The 22,251-nt window shown below is 41.0% G+C and overlaps 1 protein-coding gene across 5 annotated transcripts in view; it reads left to right on the top strand.

The window, feature by feature from the left end:
* Positions 1-22,251, top strand: part of CRACD (capping protein inhibiting regulator of actin dynamics) — a 69,160-nt gene that overhangs the window by 24,741 nt on the left and 22,168 nt on the right. Inside the window, exons 2-3 of one of the 5 annotated variants that reach the window (XM_059844787.1) lie at positions 6,177-6,345; positions 17,749-17,884. In XM_059844787.1, the coding sequence (XP_059700770.1) occupies positions 17,765-17,884 (120 nt within the window). In that variant the 5' untranslated portion in view covers positions 6,177-6,345; positions 17,749-17,764. Of the gene's footprint in view, positions 1-6,114; positions 6,346-15,320; positions 15,438-17,748; positions 17,885-22,251 lie in introns of those variants that run through there. The other 4 variants (XM_059844788.1, XM_059844786.1, XM_059844784.1 and 1 more) reach the window with 4 other exon arrangements.

The raw sequence follows: 22,251 nt of genomic DNA, 5'->3' as shown, positions 1-22,251 counted from the left end.
CTAGGACCACTCATTGTGATGCTTGATGAAAATAGAAGGCACAGAAATACAAGGATTGGCTGTGAAGTCTTTGATTAAAAGGTGGGGAAAAGAGAACAGGAGCTCAGAAATGAAAGGAGAATTTTGCCATAGAAAATGAGACTGAAGAAGTGGATATTTCACTCAGCTCTAGTTCGTCTTCTTAAGAAGAAATGTTTGTCATCCAAACATTTTGAAAATTTTTTTTATTCCTCCTTTTCATTCATATTTCTTTGTTGCTTTTAAAGAGCACTGTGCCAAACCTCATACTGTGGAGATTAAGTCCTTTTACCTTCAAGAGGTATTTCCTTGTATATCAGGAGAAGTGTCGAAATAGCTCTTTCCTTGCTCTAGATGATAAAGCATATTATATGCTGCTTGAACATTAATGGACTCTATTATGATGATTCATAAGTGTCTCCTAAGAGCTGACTGTCTCAGCTACATATGGTTTCTGTGGAAAATATGGTCTTTGGGAGGACAAAAAAACCAAAAAATGGGCTGGTTTTTGTGGAAATGTTTTTGCTTCTGTAGATGGCAAGGGAAAATAGATTTTTCTGGAAAGTAAGATTCATTCTTGCTATGTTATGGATACTTTAGGTAGTATTACTAGTTTATATCAGGTAATCCAAGAATACCCCATCCTCTCTGGGGCAAGGTTTGCAAGAAATACTATCTCTTGTAAGATCACCTGATACTCTTGGAAAAACAGGCAAGTAATGGCCCACTATTTTTCCTTTGCTTTGCCTAGGTGTTTCATTAGACCATAGTGACTACACCAATTTGATGCCTTCAATACCTCTCAATCTTGTTTTCATTTAATGTTTCTCAGATATTGATGTTATGTCAGGTGATATTATCTCTGTCAGCATGGGACTATTGCATGCTGTCAGCTTTATGACTGTTATGTGCTATCACTAAATGTCTCACAGAGGTGAACCCATTTCTGAGAAGTTACTTTATTGAATCTGAGCATCAGACTTTTTTTTTTTTTAAATGTCAGTCTTTATTCTCTGTATGCTCTCTGAAATATTTCCTTGGGTTCTTTTGTGTTTGTGCCTGCTTTGTATGTCTGGACTGTGTCCATCTGTCAATCCCAGCTACCTATGGAAGAGATGGCAATAGATTGAGGGCAGGTCATGAAGGCAGAAAGTGTCCAGAAATCAATTTTCACTGTGAAATCAGATGTGCTACCACAGGTACAGGAGCTCACACCTATTTTTAAAATATGGGAACATGGTTAAGCAGAGCAAAGCCTGCTCTCTTCCTCCTTGATCCCCAACAATTTATTCCACTCCTCCTTTTTCTGGAGGAGTGGAAACACTTCTCCAGGGAGTGCTGAAAATTAATCAGCAAAAACAAGCATTTCTGGTGTCCCACAGAAATGGATGCACTGAGATGTGGAGTGGGTGGGAAAGCTGGAAGCAAGTGCCAATCCTAGCTTGTCCAGGGAAGCTCTATGCCATTAGAGCTGGGCAAGGGGGAGAGAAGGCATCTGTTTTGGTGGGGACCTGAAAAGCAAAGAACTTTTTGCAGATGCCCATCCAACCCAGGGCTCAACAGAGCAGTGCTTATTGTAGTGAATACATCTGAAATATTTTAAAAGAGCATCAATAAGCATACCGTTAGCTTGAAATTGAGGTGTTTTTTTTAATAGTGATACTGGCAATGTGTACCATAGCAGATGCAATGAGAAATGTCAGTCAGCTTGCCCTCTTAACAACACCTTTTAGTCTCCTTTCCCAGCTTGGCTGCTGTATTGTGCCTGCAGCCCAGTTACCCACCTGTCCTCTCTGCCACGCAGTTCTTAATGCTACATCTATATGGATTTCCATTCCCTAAATTCATTATAGAAGTATCTATTCCATTAAATAATTCATGTTCTCATTAATCTAGTTTATTACACCATATTTTATAGCCATTAAGTTCACTAACAAAGAACGCATAATTTTGGAGACGGCTTCTGTGCAATATCTCATACTATGAGAAGTGTCATAGACAGGTGCTGCATTTCATACAATGAACAAAAAAAAATCTGTGAAATCTTTACAAATCCCATCTCAAAACTGGGGCTTGAAAAAGCTTGATCATAAAAACTTAAAATTCAAATTGACAAAATGAATTCCACTTCTATTTTTTTTTTTTGTCCTCAAGAATTATCTTTCTACCCACCAGCTGATGCATGTGCTTGGTCAGCTCTGCTCAGAGATGACCTGTCCCCCAGGTTTCCTCACCCACACTGCTGTGAGTGCCCCCAGCACCACAGCAAATAGGAAAAGCTGCAAGGAATCAACACCCTGTTCAATATTTAGGTGTCTCTTCTTGGATTATGTGAGTCTTTCCGTTTCTTGTGTTAAGTTTGTTTTGCTTGAAAACTGTTTTTCAGATATTTCCAGGGACACTGACATGTTCTGTATCCCATCCAGTGGCATAACCTCACCATTGCCTGTTGTCTGGAATACACTGCTCACTCCCTTTCCAATAGTTTAAATCTCTTCCCTCTACAATCATGGTAGTTAAGTCTTTGTTTGGTCTGTGCGTGTGTTGAGGATTCTGTGCTGTTTTTGAAGGGGGGCACAGCCTGGGAATCCCAATGGAATTGAGCGGTTTAACTGCAAGCTATTTTATGGGGAAGTGTCAGCTGGCATGTTGATAAGACTTTGCCAGCTGGAGTCCAAAGGCTGTGCTTGATTTCCTGGCAGTAAAGGCCATTGCACCCACCTTCATCCTTCTTGGAGAGCACAAAGAGAGACTGCAAGAGGAGAAGCTGCTCCCCTCTCTCATCGGGAGTGGAGGCACCATGTGCTGCCTGCGTGATGCCAATTCTCTCTGCTTTAACTGGCTCTGTGTTACACACTGCAAGTCTTTGTGCATCTGACAAATTATATGACAGGTTACAGATTATTCTAATCTGCTCTGCTACTCTTCTGGTATCTGAGAAGGGAGCGCCTGCCATATGTGCTGTGTTATCCTAGCTAGTGTATCCAACCTTGTTTATCTGTCGCCTTCACACCTTATGTGATTCTGTGATTCAAAACTGGTTTACTGTTAACTGTTTACAGTGATTTGAACAAGATAGATTTGTCAAACAGACAGGAAAAAAGGTTTAATTGCTTATTTCCCCTGGTCTCCTGGGGCTGGATCTGTAGGATTCCATTAAAGTGATTAAGGAGAGAAGCAAATGGCATATGTAAACTGACTTGTTTCCTGGCTCTCCCAGCAATTGTCCTTGTTGCAAGTTGACACCACTGAATGTCCCAACTTTCATCCTTTCCTATCCCACTTTCTTCTCTCAGCAGTAGAGATGGACAGAAGGAATGAGTTGTGTTTGAGAATTACAGACTCAAAAGGCTTTTGTGCAAAGAATTGTCTGCTGCATTGCTGATGTTTGGAATACTTTCTGTACTTGTTTTACTGTTACAGGAAGCATTTCACCCTGCAGTATCATCCCACATCTTCCTCCATAAGATCTTGTGAAAAGTTTACATAAACAGACTTTGTCTTAGAGGTCAGGCATTCCCTCCTTAGAAACCTGGCAGGATGGAGAGCAGCATGTGCAGCCTGTGCAGGGCAGGGTGTTCTCTGGCTTTGCAATGAGTCACAAAGCCTGATTTAAAGAATTCATGCTCAGTAATGTGACAGCTGTGATGATGGGTGTGCAGCAAGGAAACAGCTAGGGGACATGTTAAGTCACGTGGGGAAAAGCAGATCTTGGCTGCAGATAAGTGTGTTGGTTTTCACCCATTTTGATGAAATGAAAGCTGTGTTGACCTGTTACATTTGTTCAACACTAGACTCATAGTTGGTGAATCAGTACTGTAGATTTAGAGTCAATGAGGCAATCCACAGTTATATCTGAAGATCTCAAAAAGAGGAGGGGACAAGAGTAACGTGGATGAATGACATGGTGAGAACCTTTTCTAAAAAATGCTGTAGTTTCATTGATTTATGCAGTAAATTACATTAACCAGCAAAATTGGCATAATGCAGCTTTCCCTTTTGAAGAAAGCTGAGGAAGAAAGCGAGGTGAGAACTCTGAACAAATAGCTCTTCTACCCAATCTTGTGTCTGATACTGATGCTTTCTGTCCTGTATGCTCTACCATTTGATTTTTGCAGTCTGTTTCTGAAGTGCATAAAGGGCGCAGGGCAGCTGTGGCCACGAGCAATAATTTCTCTCTTTCTCTGCATGATTGCCTGCCTGTCTTTTAGGGGTTTAATACAGGAATATATTCTAATACATATAAATACATTCTACGTGTATCTAAAGTCAGAACTGAGCAGCAAGCCATTGGTCTGGCTGGAGATGTGAGTTGCTCTGCTCATGGAAAGCAGGGCTGGGAGACAGGTAATCTTCCATACCCCCTTTTCTTCTACATTGGTAAAACTGTTGCCCCAGTTGTTTTTTTTCTCATCTGCTTATTTGAAGTCAGTGATTCTGGACCTGAAAGTTCTGATGCTAGGCCTGAATTTGAAGTTCATAATTCAGCTTTTTATTTTTATGCTGCTACATTGATGCCCTGATGTTCTAATGAACCCGCATGAATGCTGTGTATTCTGACTGCTCAGGAAGAAGAATTACATTTGTGTGAACTTCTTATGGATCTGTAAAGGAAGTGCAGAATTACTCTCTCTTGTGTCTTTGTACTTTCAGTGTAGATTTCTTACTTCATCCATGATCAGGTACAGATAGATGAATTGTGTGTAAGTTTGATGCCATGCTGGGTTCAACTCGGACTCTCTGGTACTATGCTACTTTGGAAACCACTGGAAGTAGCCAGGTCAAGATATGCTTGGGCACATTTCTTCCCTCTAAAAACCCTTCAGAGACTCCTCCAGTGACTACAAAGGTGTGTTACCCAGGTGTGGCTTTACCCTGGTTAAGGACAGCAGAGAAGAGTGTAAAACCCAAGGTGGAACTAAAGAATGCTATTGCACTACAGAAGATACTCAAGGTTTCCTGGTCAAAAGTTCCTCCATGCATGTACTTTGCAACCAAACCAGGGCTTTCTGCAGAGCCCCAACCCACAGGAAAAGCAGAGCAGCTGAGGCAGTGTGGACACAGCCTGAGAGGAAAGCACACACAGGAATGTAATTAGCTCATGAAAATATTTGCCACCAGTACAACATGATGCTTCTCAAACTAGATAATGATAGGAGGCTGAATGCTGGGGTTAAAAACCAAAAAAAAACCAAAAAAACCCACCAAAAAAAAAACCCAAAGAAAAAACTACCTTGTTTTAAGTAGACTTAATGTAAAATTAAGATAAAGCCTAAGAGGAATACAATGCTTTAGCAGTTATTATGTTTTATGTATTCTCTGATTCATCCCAGCCCTGAGAAATTAACCCGTTCTTGACAGCAGTTAACAAGAAAGACAAGGTACTTCTTTTTAATAAAGGGGGAGATGGTAGTTTGAAGTTGCCTCTATTTTTTCCAGTTACTGGTGAAAGAAAAGAGGTTACTTTTTTTTCTGGTTAACCTTTTTATTTCTTGTTCCTGTCTTCATGTATGTTTTGTGGTTTTGCTGTGCTTTTTTGGTGTTGCTTTGAAAATTTCAGGGTCTCAAGGAAGAAATGCTCAGCCAAATTCTGTCCTCAGTTACTTGGGGCAAAAAGTCAGAGCAATGTACTGACTTTGCTGATATAAAGCTGGATGTTTATTGAAGTAACCCAGTACAAACCAGCAGAAATTTATCCTTTTCTCTTTGTTCATTTGTAAATTGACCTGTATAACTTGTAAATAACTAGTTACGAGGCTAAAACATAACTAAAACACGGCTGTTTTCTATTGCTTTCAATTCAAGGCAGAGGGTCCAGCCCCTTCCAAAGGGACGTGACCAAAGCAGTGTTTGTCCGTTGGTAAAATGCTCAAAACCCTGATATAAAACCTAAAACCACTGCAGCGTTACGCTCTGGCTTTGCAAAATTATCCATCCAAATGTTTGGCTGCAGATCCTTAGAGCCAAGGGCAGAGGTTTGAAAGCTGCTGCCCTTGCTTTGTCAGTGTGACGCGTTCCAGAGGAGGCTGCAGCCCGGCATTCCCATGGCGAGCGCCGGGCTGCTCCGGGCTGCTGCCTCTTCGCTCTTTGCCCCCGCTGCTGCCCGGAGCCGGCGGGCGCCCTGCCTCAGCCCCGCCGCTCTCTCTTCTCATCTGCAGACAAGAAAAGGGCAGGCAAATTCCAGCCTTTCAAGAAGCTCTTCGGCAAGAGGAAGAAGAGAGAGCCCGCCTCAGAGTGTGAGGAGCCCAAGCTGAAGCCCAGCCACTCCTTCGGCAACCTCTGCGACGGCGCCTTCTCCGCGGATGAGGAGCCGGGCGGCGGGCTGAGGTGAGTGCGCCGCAGCTGCTGCCGGCCCCGCACTCACAGAGCGTGTTCCCCCGGCTTCTGGCGGGGCTAAACCTCAGTTCTGCCTCTGCTGATTTGGCAGCGATTTGTACATTGCTTGTTCTGAGGCGTGTGCATCTCTCCTTCCTCGGAACGTGACACCTGCTGCTTTAGACCTCAAAATCTCGCTGCTTAAGGGGCACGTGGGCTGCTCTGCAAATCAGAAATCCCGGGGGGAAGCAGAAATGAATTTGAATCCAGCTCTGTGATTTAACACAGAGCAGAGGTTTTAGTGGCACCCCTGTTTTTCAGACTGGGAAAAGAGAAACTTGAACTGGCTGTTGTAGATACTTTATTGCATACATTTCCCTGCAAGGTGGTATCTTGGCGTTGGGACAGACACATACTTTTTCACTGTATCCCAAACAATTTTTGCCTTGTAATTGGGGTCAAAGAACAGACGGCTTTTATTTTGAACCAATTTGAATATAGAGTAGAAGAGGGGAGAGAGGCGCCTTAAAATCAGATCATATTCCAATGACAATGGAGGGTGACAGAAGGACAGCATGAGAATTTTCTGTGGGGATGGTGGGAGTAAGAAACTGTACAGAGTGAACAAGTCAGCAACCTCTAACTAGGAACAGGAAAAAACCCCAAACCAAACAAACCCAAACAAATCAATCCTAACAAAAACCCCCTTACCCCAATAGCAGCAAAGCCCCAAGACCAGATGCACAAACTCCTATTGTCAGTAATACCTATTTCACTTTCCAATGGCTCATCTCAGAGAGGTTAGCTGACTCCTGATCAAAGCTTGCTGTTTTGGAAGAAAAGGAACTGTTTCCACTGGGAAGTGTATCTGGAAGTGTAACAAAAAACTCTGAAAGGGTAAAAAAACTATTCCAAATTCCTCTGCTCAAGAATGAAATGTGTATCCAAAGCGTCACCCTGAGCAGTATTTCTAATGGTGTCTATGAAAACATGATTTTAAAAATTATTTATTTGGGGGGTTTTTTCACTCTGGGTTTTTTTTCCATTCTGTGAAATTCCTTGAGTACCAGATTTCCTTTTGGTTTCTGTGGTGTGGTTTTGTACACCTCTTTTGCTCGTCCCAGCTTTTTCAGAGAATCAACGCTGAGTAAAGCCACGCTGCAGCTGGAGGTGTGACTGACCCTGTTGTGATGCATTAGCTGAGTGCCAGGCCACTGGAGGAGGTTTTAGTGCCTTTTCCCTCACAAGCAAACTAAATGGCATCATCTCACTATCAGGCATTTCCCACTTGGCATGGCTGAAAGTGCAGTGCTGCACCCAGAAACAAACAGTGATATGGGAACTTGTCCTGCTCCTCAGCAGTGACATGAAGGTGTGGCAGACCTTGTCTGAGACTCTTAAATGTTTGCATTTTTAAACCCATTACATTTTCTAATTAACAAAAGCATTAAAAGTTAGCTTCTGGTGGAAAAATCAGACTGTACAACTTAAATCAGAGAGGATTAGTGAATGTGAAGGGTCCCATGTCTCATCTCAAGTGGACCATTTCTTTCTGTGATTCCTCAGAGGTTTTGGCCTGCTAGGAATACTCAGTCAAAGCTCTGTTTTTCCTGTCAGTTTTCATGGTGCAAATGTGGGTGGGATTTGATGATAATTTTCACTTTGCAGGTAGTTTTTGCCGTGTTACTCATTTTACAACAAGCATAAGTGTTTGGTGCAGTGTATTCAATTGCTTTTATAGCTTAGTTTGGCCACTCCAGTCTGTTTTCAATGTCTTCCATCCATTATATTTTTTAGCTTTTCCTGTAATTTCAAACATTTATGAATTGAGTACAGAGATAGACTGTCTAACTAAAATAATACACATCATTGTTTACAAGTTATCTAACAGTAAATGCATTGCCATACTTTCCACTATTCATACAGAAACAGACTAGAGCAAATACAAATAACCAGTAGTATATGTACATAAGCAAAATCCTGAGCAGTTCTGTAAAACCATTTGCTTCAAATTCTTTAAGAATGTACAACAACTGTATATTAAAAAAAGCTTAATAAAAGTTCCAATTTTGCAGGAAAAGCTCAGGGATGTTCCCATTCCTTTAATAAGCTATATTTTTTCCTCAGCCTGCACATGAGTTTGTTATCTACAGATGTGTCCTGTGGACATTTAGCTTTGTTTTGGGGAGAGGAGATTGTTGTTTTGAAAATATATTAAGGGAGGAAGCTGCTTCAGGAAGGTAGAGACAAGCAAATGAATGAGTGTAGGCTGAGGAAGACATCTGTATTGCTTCCAAGACCTAAGCTAGTATTTCACCTAGTGCTGTATTGGCTTACAAGCCTGCTCACAGCCAACACCTGACTCTCTAATGGAGGCTGTGCTAACTGGCTGATGCAGACATGCCCAGAGCAGGGCAATTTAGGTAATCTCCATGTGGTGTAGATTGACTAGCTGAGTTGGAAGCAGCCTGAGAGATCTGCCTGTCCATCCTTTCTCACATCCTGGATTCATCAGATGCAAATAACTTGCTTGGTATCCTCCTGTATGCACACTTTAACCTCTTTATTCATCTGTGTGATTTTGCAATACCCAGGTGGGAGGTTTCCTGCTGCAGTTCGTCTTGCTCTGCCTGGAATTCCTTTTCCTGCTTCTATATTGCCCTTCTTGAGTTTACAAAGTTAAAACTGTATTCATTAACTTTCTGTCCTAACCATAAGGGCTGGGAGATAGAAGGTCTGACTGCAAGAAATCACCACAAGTTTGTGGAGCTTCACTGAAGCCTCCAGAAGCTTCTGTTCTGAGGCTATGATTTGGCATGTTAAAAGACTTTATATTTGTCTTTTTTGTCACAGTTGACAAATACTCAACTTCTGAGCAAGCATTGTGAAGACAGACCTGAAAGGGTACCTGTGCAGTGCCCTACTAAAGTTTGTCATTCTGGCTTGATGTGCAGAGGCAGTGGGGAATTAAATTTCTCTTATTGGGGGTACAGTAGAGTACCTCTCCTTAGGCTGAATGCAGTGTTTCAAAGGACCTGGAATTAGACCTGTCAGGTGTTTAGGACTCAAGTGTGACATCACTGACCTTCCAGGAAAAAGTTTCTAAGCAAACTTCAATGTCTTGACAGTGACTGCCACAAAAATGGGACCCCTTTACTTCCAGCATTGGGCAGTTCTGTGTGAAGCAATCTAGATCAACAGTAAAAAGTGATCTGTCTACCCACATGGAGTTTCAAAGAGCTCCCAAGAAACTTTCTCTCTGTTTCATCCAGTTTTCATACACTGGGTATCTTTTTTCCCAGTGTATTAACTGCATTTCTGCCACTGGCATTTGCCAGTTCTAATTTCCTTTCTAAGTGCCTCATTTCCAGTGCCTTCTTGACTCCAGTACAAGTGCCTTGTTGCTGCAGTATTTGGTGTCCATCTTCTCCTGAAGACTTCACCTGATCAGAGCTCTGATTTAAGCAAGTATCTCTTCAAGCCCAAGCAGAGCAAAGCAACATAGGGGCATTGTAAGAAATTTTGTTTTAGACAAAAAACAAGCTTGGATTTTCCTTGCTTGTGCCAGCTGACATGCAAGCACCTGGAAAAAGGTTCTTATTTCTGGGTTATGAGGCGTGTCAAGGATGTTCCAGAACAGAAAAGGTTATGGCTGCACTTTTCCATTTGCATGGCTTTTTAAAATAAATTTTATTACAGGTTTTGGTGAAATCAGAGTTTTTTCTCTCTTTTTGTAATTTATATTGCAGCCGAGTAGCACAGAAATTGGAGCCACAAGCACCCTATGAATGGCCATTTCTGATGTGTACTCAGCAGCATGTGCCCAGAGCAGAGGAGTAGGGAATGCCTTCCTGAAGTGGTTCCTGGTGTCTTGAGAGAACATAAGGCTAACATCACATGCAGTATTTCTGCTGACCTTAGCTTTTCTTGGCACCTCAAGTCTTGACTTCCTTCTATTACGAGCTTGCTGAAGTCTTTGTGCTACAGAAGCTTTCTTCTCAGGTGTGTGATCTGGGACATTTCACTACTTGCTCCAATTTTATCACCTGGTAGAAATTTGCAGTAAATGCCTTTAGCTTGCCTTTTGTTTTTCCAGCTGCTACTTGAGTGCTAGGCTGCCTGTAGTTTGTATAGGATCCTGAGAGCCTTCAGTAGAGCATGTTTCTGCAAGTGTTGACATTTTATATCAGGTGCTGCTCTGTTTCTCCTTTTTAACTGGTCTTTTGTCCTCAGCTCTGACTAAGACCAGCTTCATTTTCACCTCAGTAATCCCAGAACTGTTTTCACCCTGGTCTTCACTTCTGTCACACAGGCTGTCTTGCTGTACTCTCCTGGAAGTTTAGGCTGTCTCACTGCCTGCTTGTCCTTTCCCTTGCCTCCCTTTTGGATGTTTTTGTTTCACTCCCCCTCCAAATCATCATGTATTTAATTTCCTTTCAGGATTCTGCATGGCAACTGAAATTTTCAGCGGCTGGTGAGGTCTAGGGCTGGGCTCTAGATAAAACAGATTTGTCACCTGTATAATGTACTGTCTTATTTCCTCTTCCTTGCCTTCCTTATCAGCTAAATGCAGTTTCTATATAACATATTCCTGCCAAGGCTCATGTAGGCTTTTCAATTCCTTTCCTGTACATTTTGCCATATTTCAGGGCAAATTTTGTGTAAACATATGCTGCTATTTGACTAAAGTGTGTCACATGCAGTGGATTGTCAGGTCAAATGTGGAAGGTGGAATGTTTAGAGCCCTGTTCCATTTACTAGTCTGCATAGTTTTATGCTAACTGCTGAATTAGTCACATCCTCAAGCTGCATTAGGATCCGCTTGCAGAATTACTGTAAACCAGGGTCATGCTTTTCTTTGCACATGCTGACACTTTCTGAGATTAGACAATTAATGAATAATTACATGAAATTAATTTGTTGAGAGCCACGTATTCCCACCCAATTACCTTCCTGTCAGGCAGCAGGAAAGGCAGAGCCCCTCCCTCAGGGGAGGCAAGCAGGACACCAAGGGGATCCCAGAGCAGGAGGGGTCCATGGTCACGCTGCAGCTCCATAGCTGAGAAGGCAGGGCCAAGGGCAAGCCAGGAAAATGGTCTGCAAACTCAGGTGTGAATCAAAGGTCTCTGTGACCAGGCACGGTTTTGTCTGAGCTGCAGACCAGCACTTCTCCAGCACGGCTCAGGCAGGGACCAAAGCCTCAAGTGTGAACTTAAATAGAACTCCTGGACCCGTGTGTGCAGGTGGAGGCTCCAGATGAGGCTGATCAGGGACATTAGAGCTTGTTAGTGCACTCAGGGCCTTGATACTTCCCATGGTTAATTTTATGGCTCTAATTATAATAATTTTAGTTATCTTATTAGCATGATGCATCAGCTGCTTAAAGCTAGGCTTGATCTCTACTTCTAAGAAAAGGAAAATCATGGTTAAGTTTATAGGTTCCCTTGATGAGACCAGACTGGAGCTTTGTATTAAGATAAAGCTTTGTGATATCTTTGAAGAGAGCAGGGCTACTCTGAGCCTGGCTGCACAGCTCATCGCTGGCATCAGTGGGACTTGGATGGGTCATAACAGGGACACTGTGCCATCTTCCCAGGGTTAGTGCCCTGAAATTCAATGTTCCTGGAGGTGATATGAATATATATTTAGAATGAATGCAGAAATTATCTCTAAGTTCACTTCATGAACAAGATTCCCGTTGAAAAAGTCTCTCTTTTGTCTGTTCAGACTGTGAGGCCCATGTTTATGGGTTTGTTAATGCAATGAAGTCATGTGCTGTCTGAGCATAGCTCTAACTCAGAGTCATGTTGCAGCATGAACAATATTCCCCATCCAGGCGTGAGTTAGAACCAAAACTCTCTTTCCAGCAGATGAAAAAGAGGACACTAAAAATACATCTCAGAATTGCAATCCATTTCCCTCTATTACAGTATTAATGCATCTCTGGAATGACTAGGAAATGCAATTTATGTTTTTCATCTCTGGCTGCCCTGGAGACATTCATGGGAGATGCAAAATGTTGAATCAGATTTCTTTTTTAAAACAAAACATCAAGTAGAGGCAACCTATCACTGCGCTTGTCATTTCCCTCAGGCAATATTCTGGGAAGTGGTTCTCAGTTTCCTTTTAAGAGATTATGTGAAGGGTCAATACCTGGCTAAACCAAATTCATTCTTACTTTGCATGCTTTTTAATTTCTTTTATTGTTTAAAAATGGCTTTATGTTAAAAAGTTGGCTTTGATCTTTAACGACTACAGAATTGGTTTCTAATGGAAATCTACAACAGTGAAAGTCATGAGACTCTGGGTTTTTTGGACTTAGTCTCTAAAAACACAAAAGAACAGAACAACTCATTCCTTCCCTTTATTTTTCAGTTTCTATTTCTAACTCTTTAATATCAGAGTGGGAGGAACATTTATGACACACTAAAGAGGCAACTGGTGGTGTCAGATTTCTGTACTCTGGTAATGCACCAGCATGGGATTATATAAGAGCTGAGGTCCCAGTACTCCTTTCTGGAAAAGCCTCTCCTTTGTAAAGGATCACACATTTTTCTTTAAAAGAAGAAATAGCTCTGGAGAAAGATAGGGTCTAAAAACCCACAGCACCAGTGTCAATACAATGATGTTGCATTCTGCGCAAAAGTGTCCCTGCACGAGCTCTAGTGTGGCTAAGGGTGCAGTCCCACAGCAGTAAATATTGATTGGTGTCTGACTCTTTCCAGCTTCTCTCTAGATATGCAGCTAGCATGGAAACTTGTGTCAGGATTTGCTCAATTGAACCAGGAATTTGTGTGGATTTTTGGGTTCTGATTTTTTGGGGGGATTTCATGTGAATGGTGATCACTAGTAAGGCACAAAAGAGGTGATGAGAACACATGGAGAGGAGGATAAAGGGAGTGTGATACCTCACCCAGCCCTGACTTGAGGTACCTAGAACTGATGGAAAATCACATCCTAAATAGATCCATAGCAGTGGATGGCTGAGGAAAGGTCCAAAGAGGGTCTCTGTTTGTTGCACTTCATGGGAGAGATGTAGGACTTTTCCTGTAGGCTCAGGGTGGTCCCATTCTGCTGGGAGGGATTTGTTTCACATCTTCTAGTTTCTTACCATACACAGACACCTCAGCAAGAATGAGTAATGGATAAAGACAAAGAGCAAATGAAATTTAACTTTGCTCTCAGTATTAAAAAAGTAGTTTTGAAAATTTGTATATTGCAATTGAAATTGAAACATGATATTTGGGTTGCAACACATCTTCAGAGAGAACATGTTCAAGGATTTGTTAAAAGTGCTTTGTATTTTGATATAGCACATCCATAATTCATGTAATTTAGTCAGGTTTCTGAAAGTGAGTCAGATGATGATTCAACTATTTTCAGCACAAACAACCTCTGAAGTGTCATCACTGGAATTATCAACAGAAGTGCTCATAAACTGATGCCCCTGTTTTCCCACATCTCTTGGAAGTGATATGGAAGTTTGAAACTGTAATACCTTCAGCCATGGCTATGACTGTAGCCCATATCTCTGTCATACTGTGAATTTGTTGGAATCCACTCCTGGTATTGACATTCCTGATATTCCTTTTAACTGAAGGAAGAACAGTCCGTAAATGTGGATTGTGAGGATGTTATTGTATAAAGACTTTTGAGAAAAACTTCAGAGATGGGTAGCAGCAAAGGAAACTCAATTATTCATACTGTATTATGACTTAAAAGAAATTCAGTCTTTCCAAAAGTAGAACATGAGCAAAGTGAAAAATGCAGTGGAAAAAGGACCTTTGTGATATAATCTGTCAAATTCACAACTGGGAAAATGTGAAAGGATTGTGGGCTCCAAGGGAGTAAAATAAGAGACCTTTCAGAAAGTACAAGTAGCTTGGAAATCACCTTAACTGCTATTTAAGTTTGCCTGTAAAAGAAACTAGGTTACTATGATGTGTGAATATCTTTTTTCTAATGTTCTTTAGCCTACATAGATATTTAAACAAAATTCCTAAACTATTTTTACCAGTTGTTGGACACGTGGCTAGCAGAATTGCTCATTCACCCACTTCTTAACTATTCAGCATATTTGCAAAGCATTTCGAAGGGATAGAGTAGAGAGCAGTCTGGCATTAATTCACTGTGAGGTTTTAGTGACTGTTTCATGTTCTCACAATTTGGAGGATGTTTTATTATCAAGTCAACAAGAAAACAAAAGCAGAAACAAAACTTTTTGGATGCTTGTCCTTTTTTTACGAAACAAAAATGTGTGTGCCTTGTAATGAGTGTGGGGGGAGACAGAGAGAGAGAGAGGCAGAGCAGTTGGTGTCTGGGAGAATGTTGGAGATGCTGTAATTGCTTAGCATGGTCCTAGCCTGCCACTGGTACCACTGGGGGCACTTGTCAAAGACAGGGCTGGATTTTCAGTGGTGATGTACTTATGGTTGCAGGTCACATGGAGCTGCCAAGCTGCTTCATGTGACCTGGTGTCCCCAAAGGAAGCTTTAAATGAAACTTTGGCAAGTTTGCAAGCATGAGGAGAGATTAGATTCCTAAAAGTGTCCTCAGGTCAGCAGCAGGGTGGGGGAGATTTTCACTCACAGCCATGCCCCAGGCAGCCCTCCAGAACTGACCTCTGCAGTTCTTTTCTTCCATTTCAGAGATGGTTCAGGTTTTATCAGGCAATTCCTACAGTCAGAGTATTCCTGCTGTTGGTCAACAGCAGTTTTGGGGTTTGAACTCCTGGTAAATTCTCTTCAGTTTCAAAGCTGCAGGTTGGCTGCTCCCAACTTCAATATTAACAATTCATTAGTAAGGTAATGAACAGCTTCCAAACAAGTCACTGAACTCTTTGGTGCCTGAATTGCAACCCTTGCCTACTAATTAGTTGTAACAAACAACACAAATATATGTGAGGTGTCTGATTTTAAGTAGGAGAAGTCCAACCCACTGGACAGCAAAAGGAGTGGATGGTGTTGTATGCACAGTGAGCAGCTGTGAGACAAAGCCACAAGTATCTGAGCCACAGCATAGCTGGAAACATATTTGAGAGAGGATCCTCTCTGGAGAACAATATGACCTGGACCTGCATTCTCAGCAGATCTCTCAGCTCAAAGGTAAATAGCAAACAGCCAGTTCCCACTGGCCTTGCCTTCTGCACCTGCATCAGGCTCACACACTGAGCAGGGCAAACGCAGGAGGGCTTGCCATGGGCTGGTTTGTCAGATTTGGCATGTGTTCTTTCTACCTTGTTGAGTGCAATGATGGAGCTTTCAGTTCAAACAGACCTGCACAATTACATGAGAAAAGCCAACTTTCACTCTGTTTCATGCCAAACCATTAATTTCCAGGCCTGCTAGGAATTTGTCTCTGTGTAAGGGACACTTCTCAAATTGTGCTTCACTGGTTGACTCCTGGCTGGCCAAGCAAGGCAGAGGTATTTCAGTGCCATGCAATTTTCCCACAGCTCTCTGTACAGACTGAGTCACAGCAATTTTGTATAGAAACCTTTTTAGAAGCAGTTTAGAAATATAATTTTATGGTTTCTAATAAAAGATTTCTAAAAGAAGCTTTAAAGGTGTAATACCTTTAACAGCCAGAGGCAATTGAGTTGTGGGTTTTATATATTAAAAAAAAATCTAACATAGAATATGGCATCAGTTAAATGTTCCTCTTCTTCCATGGCTAAAAGTGTTGTGGAATATTGACCAGCTCTTTGCCTGCTTATGTGTTGGTTTGTTTCAAATAAAGCAGTTGCTCAAATATTAATCTGGATTAAAAGAAGTTTTTCAGTTAGTCTGTGATTGTATGGAGGATGAAATGATTCGGAGAACTGTGTGTGTTCTCCCTCCTGAATTGCATTCATTATTTTGTGAGTGCAAAAGTATTTTATACGTAAATGAGAGAGAGGGAGAGAGTTTGGGGGACTTTTTATTTTCAGGTTACTTCCAAGAAATTCTGTTACAAAAGTCAAGAATAGTCTATCATCTGATCTGTTTCAACAGGGTTATGTAACCATTATGACACTCTCCCTTTGTAAGAAAAGATTATTGGTTTTACTTAAAATTCCTCAGGGAAAAACAAGATGAAATTGTAATAAATACATTCCCAACTTATTTGATTCCAAAGTATGAATAGAAATATCTTGAACACTTCATGAACAATTAGAACATTTTAAAAGGCAGAAAAGATAATATACTGATCTTCTTAAATATGTGAAACCTAATTTTTCTTGTTCTTTTACTTATGTCTTTCTCTGGAAGTATCATCTTCCTTGCTTTTGCTGAAATACTTATTTATAATGTTTTTATCATATGTAGAATGTTATGTTGGATAGATCTGTATCAAAACTATATTTTTTTCCCTCCAGATAGTTTTCTGAAACTATAAATGGGTTCTATAAGGTTGCCAACAGGTTATTTAAAGGAGAGATTTACGACCTTGCAGTTGTTCTGGTTTTTTAAATTGTGGCTTTATCATGATTATAGATTATGGGCTTTTCACTTACTATGGAATATTGTAGGTGAGACAAAACATGACTTTCAAACAGATACATTTTTCCCTCAGTGTGCTCCCAAAACTACTAGCCTTTTTTTTTTCCCCTATGTTTTCTTACAATTAAATTCATTAGAATGATTTCTGGTAAATTAAACCCCTTTTTTATTTCATGCCTTTGCCTGTGGACTTCAATCAGAGCCATAGAACAGGTTCATTGGTGACACACCCTCCTCCTTGGCGTCAGTGCTCAGTTTAGCAGCAGCACACGGGCATTTCTTGCTCTTTATGGCTAATCAAGGACACCCAGCTTGGTGCAACAAGCTTCTTAGCAGTCTGGGGCTTTGGTGATAACCTTCTATTGTCAGTGTCATCGTGCTCATGGCCGTAGGAAGTGCTGAGTAATCAGCTAAAGGAGGCAGCTCTATACAAGTGGCTTCCTGCACTGTAACACCTCTTTTTGTGTGACAGAGCTCCCTTTGCTTGGCACCTGCTGTTTGCTTTGGCCAGGAGTGACAATGTGTCACCAAGCAGTGGCAGTAAGCATGAAAGCACTTTCTTAGATATGCAGTCTGGCAAGGTGTGCCTCAGCACCATGTAGTCTGTACCCTGAAAGTAACAGATTTGAGGCATACAAGGAAAATCAGTTGAACTTCTCAACACTCCTATTACAAACACCCAACTCTAGGTCCTTCCAAGGAGTAAGACTGTATGTAAGGGAATTGTGCACCTCCATTAAACTTTTGAAAACAAAAAGTGTTCTGATGCCTCTCCTCTGAGGATGTACAAAGCTTTTATGTAGAAAGCAAGAGGTGATGGGGTGGGGGGAACCCACACAGCAAATCCATACAGCAGGACAACTATGATATGAAGAGTCACTCTCATAAATTAATTGCAGTACTTACTTATTTGTTGACTGATTTTTTTTAACAGATCCTCCCATTATTCTATGGGCAGTCGAGCTTTTTCCCATGACAGTATTTTCATACCTGATGGGAGAACAGAGAGTGAACAGGCCATTCAAGCAATGTCACAGGAGAACGTTTTAGGAAAAGTCAAAATTCTTCAGGTAAGAAATTGGAAGTGGGAAAAATATTTAAAATGTGGTGGAAAATGGTCTCCATGTTAAATGTGCATAAAGATGGGTTGCTTTTCCTGTAGCCTTGGGACAGTTTTTCAGCCATGTTAAGTTCTCTGGCCAAAAGCCATGGCAAGTAATTCAAATAATCTGCAGAAGTTCCAGGTTTTTGTCTTGAAAGGTACAGCAGTGATGCTGTAAACATGTCTGCAGAAGCATCTGCATGCGTGGGACTCATCTGAATTGAGCTCATGGTTTTGGCATGTCCTGATCTGTATGCCTAAGTCCTACAAATGTGGTAATGAGAGAAAAAAAGGAAGGCTGTGTTGAGGGCAGGGAATGGCATGCAGAGTGAGACTTCTTTGCATAGCCAAGTTAATTATATGTTTATATGTATTAGGTTTTTGTCCTCCTTTTTCTCACTGCACTTTCAATGGTTTTCATTATATGTTTATCTCTCGAAAGCATAGACAAAATATTTGGGCATTTGCTTCTAAAGAGCTTTATATGATCCGCTTTCCCTTCTTTTCCAGGACTTTCCCATTAGTGCCCAAACTAATTTTTTGCTTTACTCCCAGTATATCTGTAAGATTCCCAGCTTTACGCCTTTCTAGACCTTGAGAGAGCTGTCCTTCAGAAACATGTTGCACTTTATTGTTCAGGGTGCTGGCATATCCTGTCAAAATGCTGATGAATTTTTAATGCTGTGCAAGTGCTGTTACCCTGAGGATGACTAGCAAAATACCATTGATTTCTGTTACCTCTGAAGTCTACCCATGATCCATCTTTCCTGGTGAGCGAGTGAGAGATCCTGAAATTGGACAGCTCCGACCTTCAGGATGGAATTGTTCCTGCCTGCTGCCCGGTGCTGTCAGCAGACAGAGCACCTGCACAGTGCTAGCCGTGCTGACTGTGGGTGAGCTCTGAAGTAGAAACCACATTAGGACATCTCCAATTCCTCTGTGCTGGCCTTTCAGCTTAAATTTCCCTGGGTCAGGTGGATTCGGTGCATGCTATTTTCCAGGCTGGAAACCATTTTATTTCAAATGACTGCTGACTCCAGGTAAAGACCAGAGGTATGTGGGCCTGTCCTGCAGTGTCCTGCAAAGCCCACCAACTCTTTCAGGGAGCTGTGCCCTGCCTTACTGTTGGATTTGTTTTCTTGGCCTCCATATACTAGCTTTTCTCTGAATAACTTTTCACTTCCAGAGTTGTTTTCTCTCATATCAAAACTCAGCTTAAAATTCTCAATGGAAGTTAGTGCCTTTGCTAAACTAAGCCACCTGAGAAAAAGTATAGTTAATGCAGTTGGTAAAAACCGGGTTCACTAAGCAAATACTAAATCAAGAAAACTAGAGCAAAATGTCACCCCTGAAAGTCGCAAAATAAATAGCCAGTGGTACTCTCTTGTTCATGTGAACTTTGCATAAGCCTTTTTTTAGTGTGGTTAATTGCATGTATTTTAAGGGACAATATTGTTTCAGCTGCTTGATGTAAAAAATGTGCTTGCCTTTTTATTTAAAACTGAATGATGGTAGTTCATTTTTGTCATTTTAGTGTGGCTGTAACCCAGCCTGCAACATACCAGATTCATTTTTCAACTCTGATGATGGTGATGAGAGCCACTTATTCATTCAGAAAAGGAATGCATAAGGAATGCAAATGACATTTTTCAGCATTTACATGTTCACACAGACCAGTCATACATTCATCTAAATGTCCATTGATTTTTTTTTCTAACCCATTTTTTTGGAAAGCCTCCCTGTAATAAGCCCGGGGACCACTTCTTGTATCTTCAAAAGTTGCTGCCCACCCTGTAACTTTTCCCATTTCTCTAGCCATGATTTCTGCAACTGCTCCCTGAGTTTTAGGAAAAATTCATGCCAAAATCCCATTGCACATTTTAAATTGCCCTTAGAGTTGATTGCCAGGTCAGATGAGTTATTTGGACTGTCATTCCTGTTTGAAGGTTTTATGCACTACATACCCCATCCTTTTTTTCCCCTGCTATTCCCTGAGCCAGTGTTTGCTCTGTGATTTGGCAGTCACAGAAAAGGTTTATGCTCTGTCTTCTGATACAGGAAGCTTCTATCTACTTTGAAAACTTTCTGCAAGCTAACTCCAGCTGGGAATCTCTGTATTTCTTAAAGCAGTGGATTGAGAGGAGGCAGTTCTCTCTCTACTCCTTAAGGCAATTCTGTGGCCAGCTTCCAGCATCACTGTGGCTTTGCCAGGCTTGCATGTCAGGCTGGAAGCACAGCACTTCCAATTTCCATTTACCTGGCAGGTAGTCTGCAGTAAAGAATTGTTGCCAGGATTCCATGCCCATTGCTGACTCTAAACTTACTGCATTCTAGATGGAGATCAAAAGCTCTGAAGATTTTAACCCTTTTCAGGATTTTTTTGTTTTTTTAGAAGTAGTACAGAAAGTGTACCTGGAAAACTTAAATCTTTTTTTGGAAAAGTCCCCACGCTTACAAACCTGAGAGACAGCATGGTGAAAAGGGTTTTGAAATCAGAATAGCAATGCAAGCCATTTGATACTGATGGTGCTGGATCTCATTCTGGGGATCACCAAAGTGTTTCTTCCTTCTTGTCTTTCATTTCTGCTAACTTCAGAGTGTTGATGAACCCACAAAAAATGTTGTGTAATGGTGCAAACTCCATAGCAATCTGGGCAGCGGGCCAGCCCGTGCACTGGTTCAGCTGCTTTATTGTGGGAATTCTCTTTCTAATTATGCATGAAAGGTAAATTAGTTCTTTCTGGAATTGCTCTCATTTGGTTTTATTGATTTTCAGATTGGCAGTATTCATCTTATCATGCTTTCTGTAAATGGATTTGGTCATGTTCAAAGGTTTAACTATGTGCTAGAACTCAGGCTGAGAAAAGCCTGACCTCTCATAAACCTCCAGCAGCCCTTTCGTATCCTGAAGTTATTTTGCATTGGCTGAAGCCATTTGGTGTTGTAAAAGCAGACTTTTCCTTGTTCTTTGGAACTGCTGAGATTTATCATTACCTAATTTTTAAGATCCGGGGTAGAAAGCCAGCCTGAACCTGCTCCCACAAGAGGTGGTACACAGGTACTGGTACTCTTAGTGTTGAACTGCTTTGGTTTCTGGGGATCTGTGGCTTTACTTGTCTTACAGGGCTGTGAATGAGACACAAGGAATGTTTAAACTGTAAATCTAGCAGTGTCAGAAAAAACACCACAACCCAGCTTTTGGAGATTCATTTTACATCCTTCCATTCCAGAGGTTACTCTGTTGGTTTTCTCCTCCCATCAAAGTCTTAAAACAATTCCCTGACATTTTGTAGCTGTAACTCTTCTTCTTACCTCTGATATTTGACAGAAATGGTCAACAAATGAACAGAAGAGAGTTTTTATTTCACATTTTCTTTAAAACTTCAGCAAGCAAAATGGAAGCTTCTTTAAAACATTGGTTTCCTGAGGCGTCTACACTATTCTTTCCCACTTACTGTGATGATGCCATGGTGTGGCCCTTTCTTCTCCACTGCTTGCCTTCACTGAAATTATCTTGGGTCATCTGACATCTGTGCAGCTGCAGCAATCAGCTGCAAGAAATATTAAAGATTGACTGTGACATATGGCTTATGGCCTCTAGGATCTACTGGGTTGCATCCTTTTTGTTTCATGTGGCCATGTAGTTTAAAATAAACCCTCTCTGCTCTGTAAAGCTGTAAAGCACCTATTTATTATACAGATATGAATTATGAGAAAACATTATTTGTGAATCCAAACTTCTCAGTCAAATACAAAAGGAATATTTTTAAAATTCATATTTCCCTGATTTTGTAATGCTGAATGACCTGTATAATTTTCTCCTTGTCAGACCTTATGACTGTACAGTTTTGGATTACATTTCTTTTAGCCATTAGCATATCTTAGCTAATACCAAGCTAGTGCTTTCCTCACTGTGCATTGCACATCTGTATTGTACCAGCCTCTCCCAAGGTATCTTCTGTTTCTTATTGCCCAGATCTCAACAAAGCTACAAAACCGTTTTTCAAACCTCAAAACTATTATCTTTTACCATGATGGTCTGAATTTTTCAGAATTGGGAGTGAATTTTCACTTCATGATCGCCAAGCTTTGTATTTCTTACAATTAATTGCTTTGTTGCCAATATTTGCTAGTGCCACTGCAGCCAAACTGTTTTCCTCATATTTGAAAATTCTTCTTGCTTTATAAACTGAATTTATCTTTTTTTTCTAAATCATTCTATCATTTCTTGGGCAGACCTTCTTTTTCCTATGATCATAGTAATCCCTGAAAATGAGCTTCCTTTCCAAGGAATTAAAATTTTCCTTCCTTGCATCTGCTTTGCTTTAGGAGAGA

The sequence above is a fragment of the Haemorhous mexicanus genome, chromosome 4, assembly GCF_027477595.1.
Source record: "Haemorhous mexicanus isolate bHaeMex1 chromosome 4, bHaeMex1.pri, whole genome shotgun sequence".
Classification (NCBI taxonomy): domain Eukaryota; kingdom Metazoa; phylum Chordata; class Aves; order Passeriformes; family Fringillidae; genus Haemorhous; species Haemorhous mexicanus.
The sequence above is the reverse complement of the archived record's forward strand: the minus strand, read 5'-3'. Positions and strand labels throughout refer to the sequence as shown.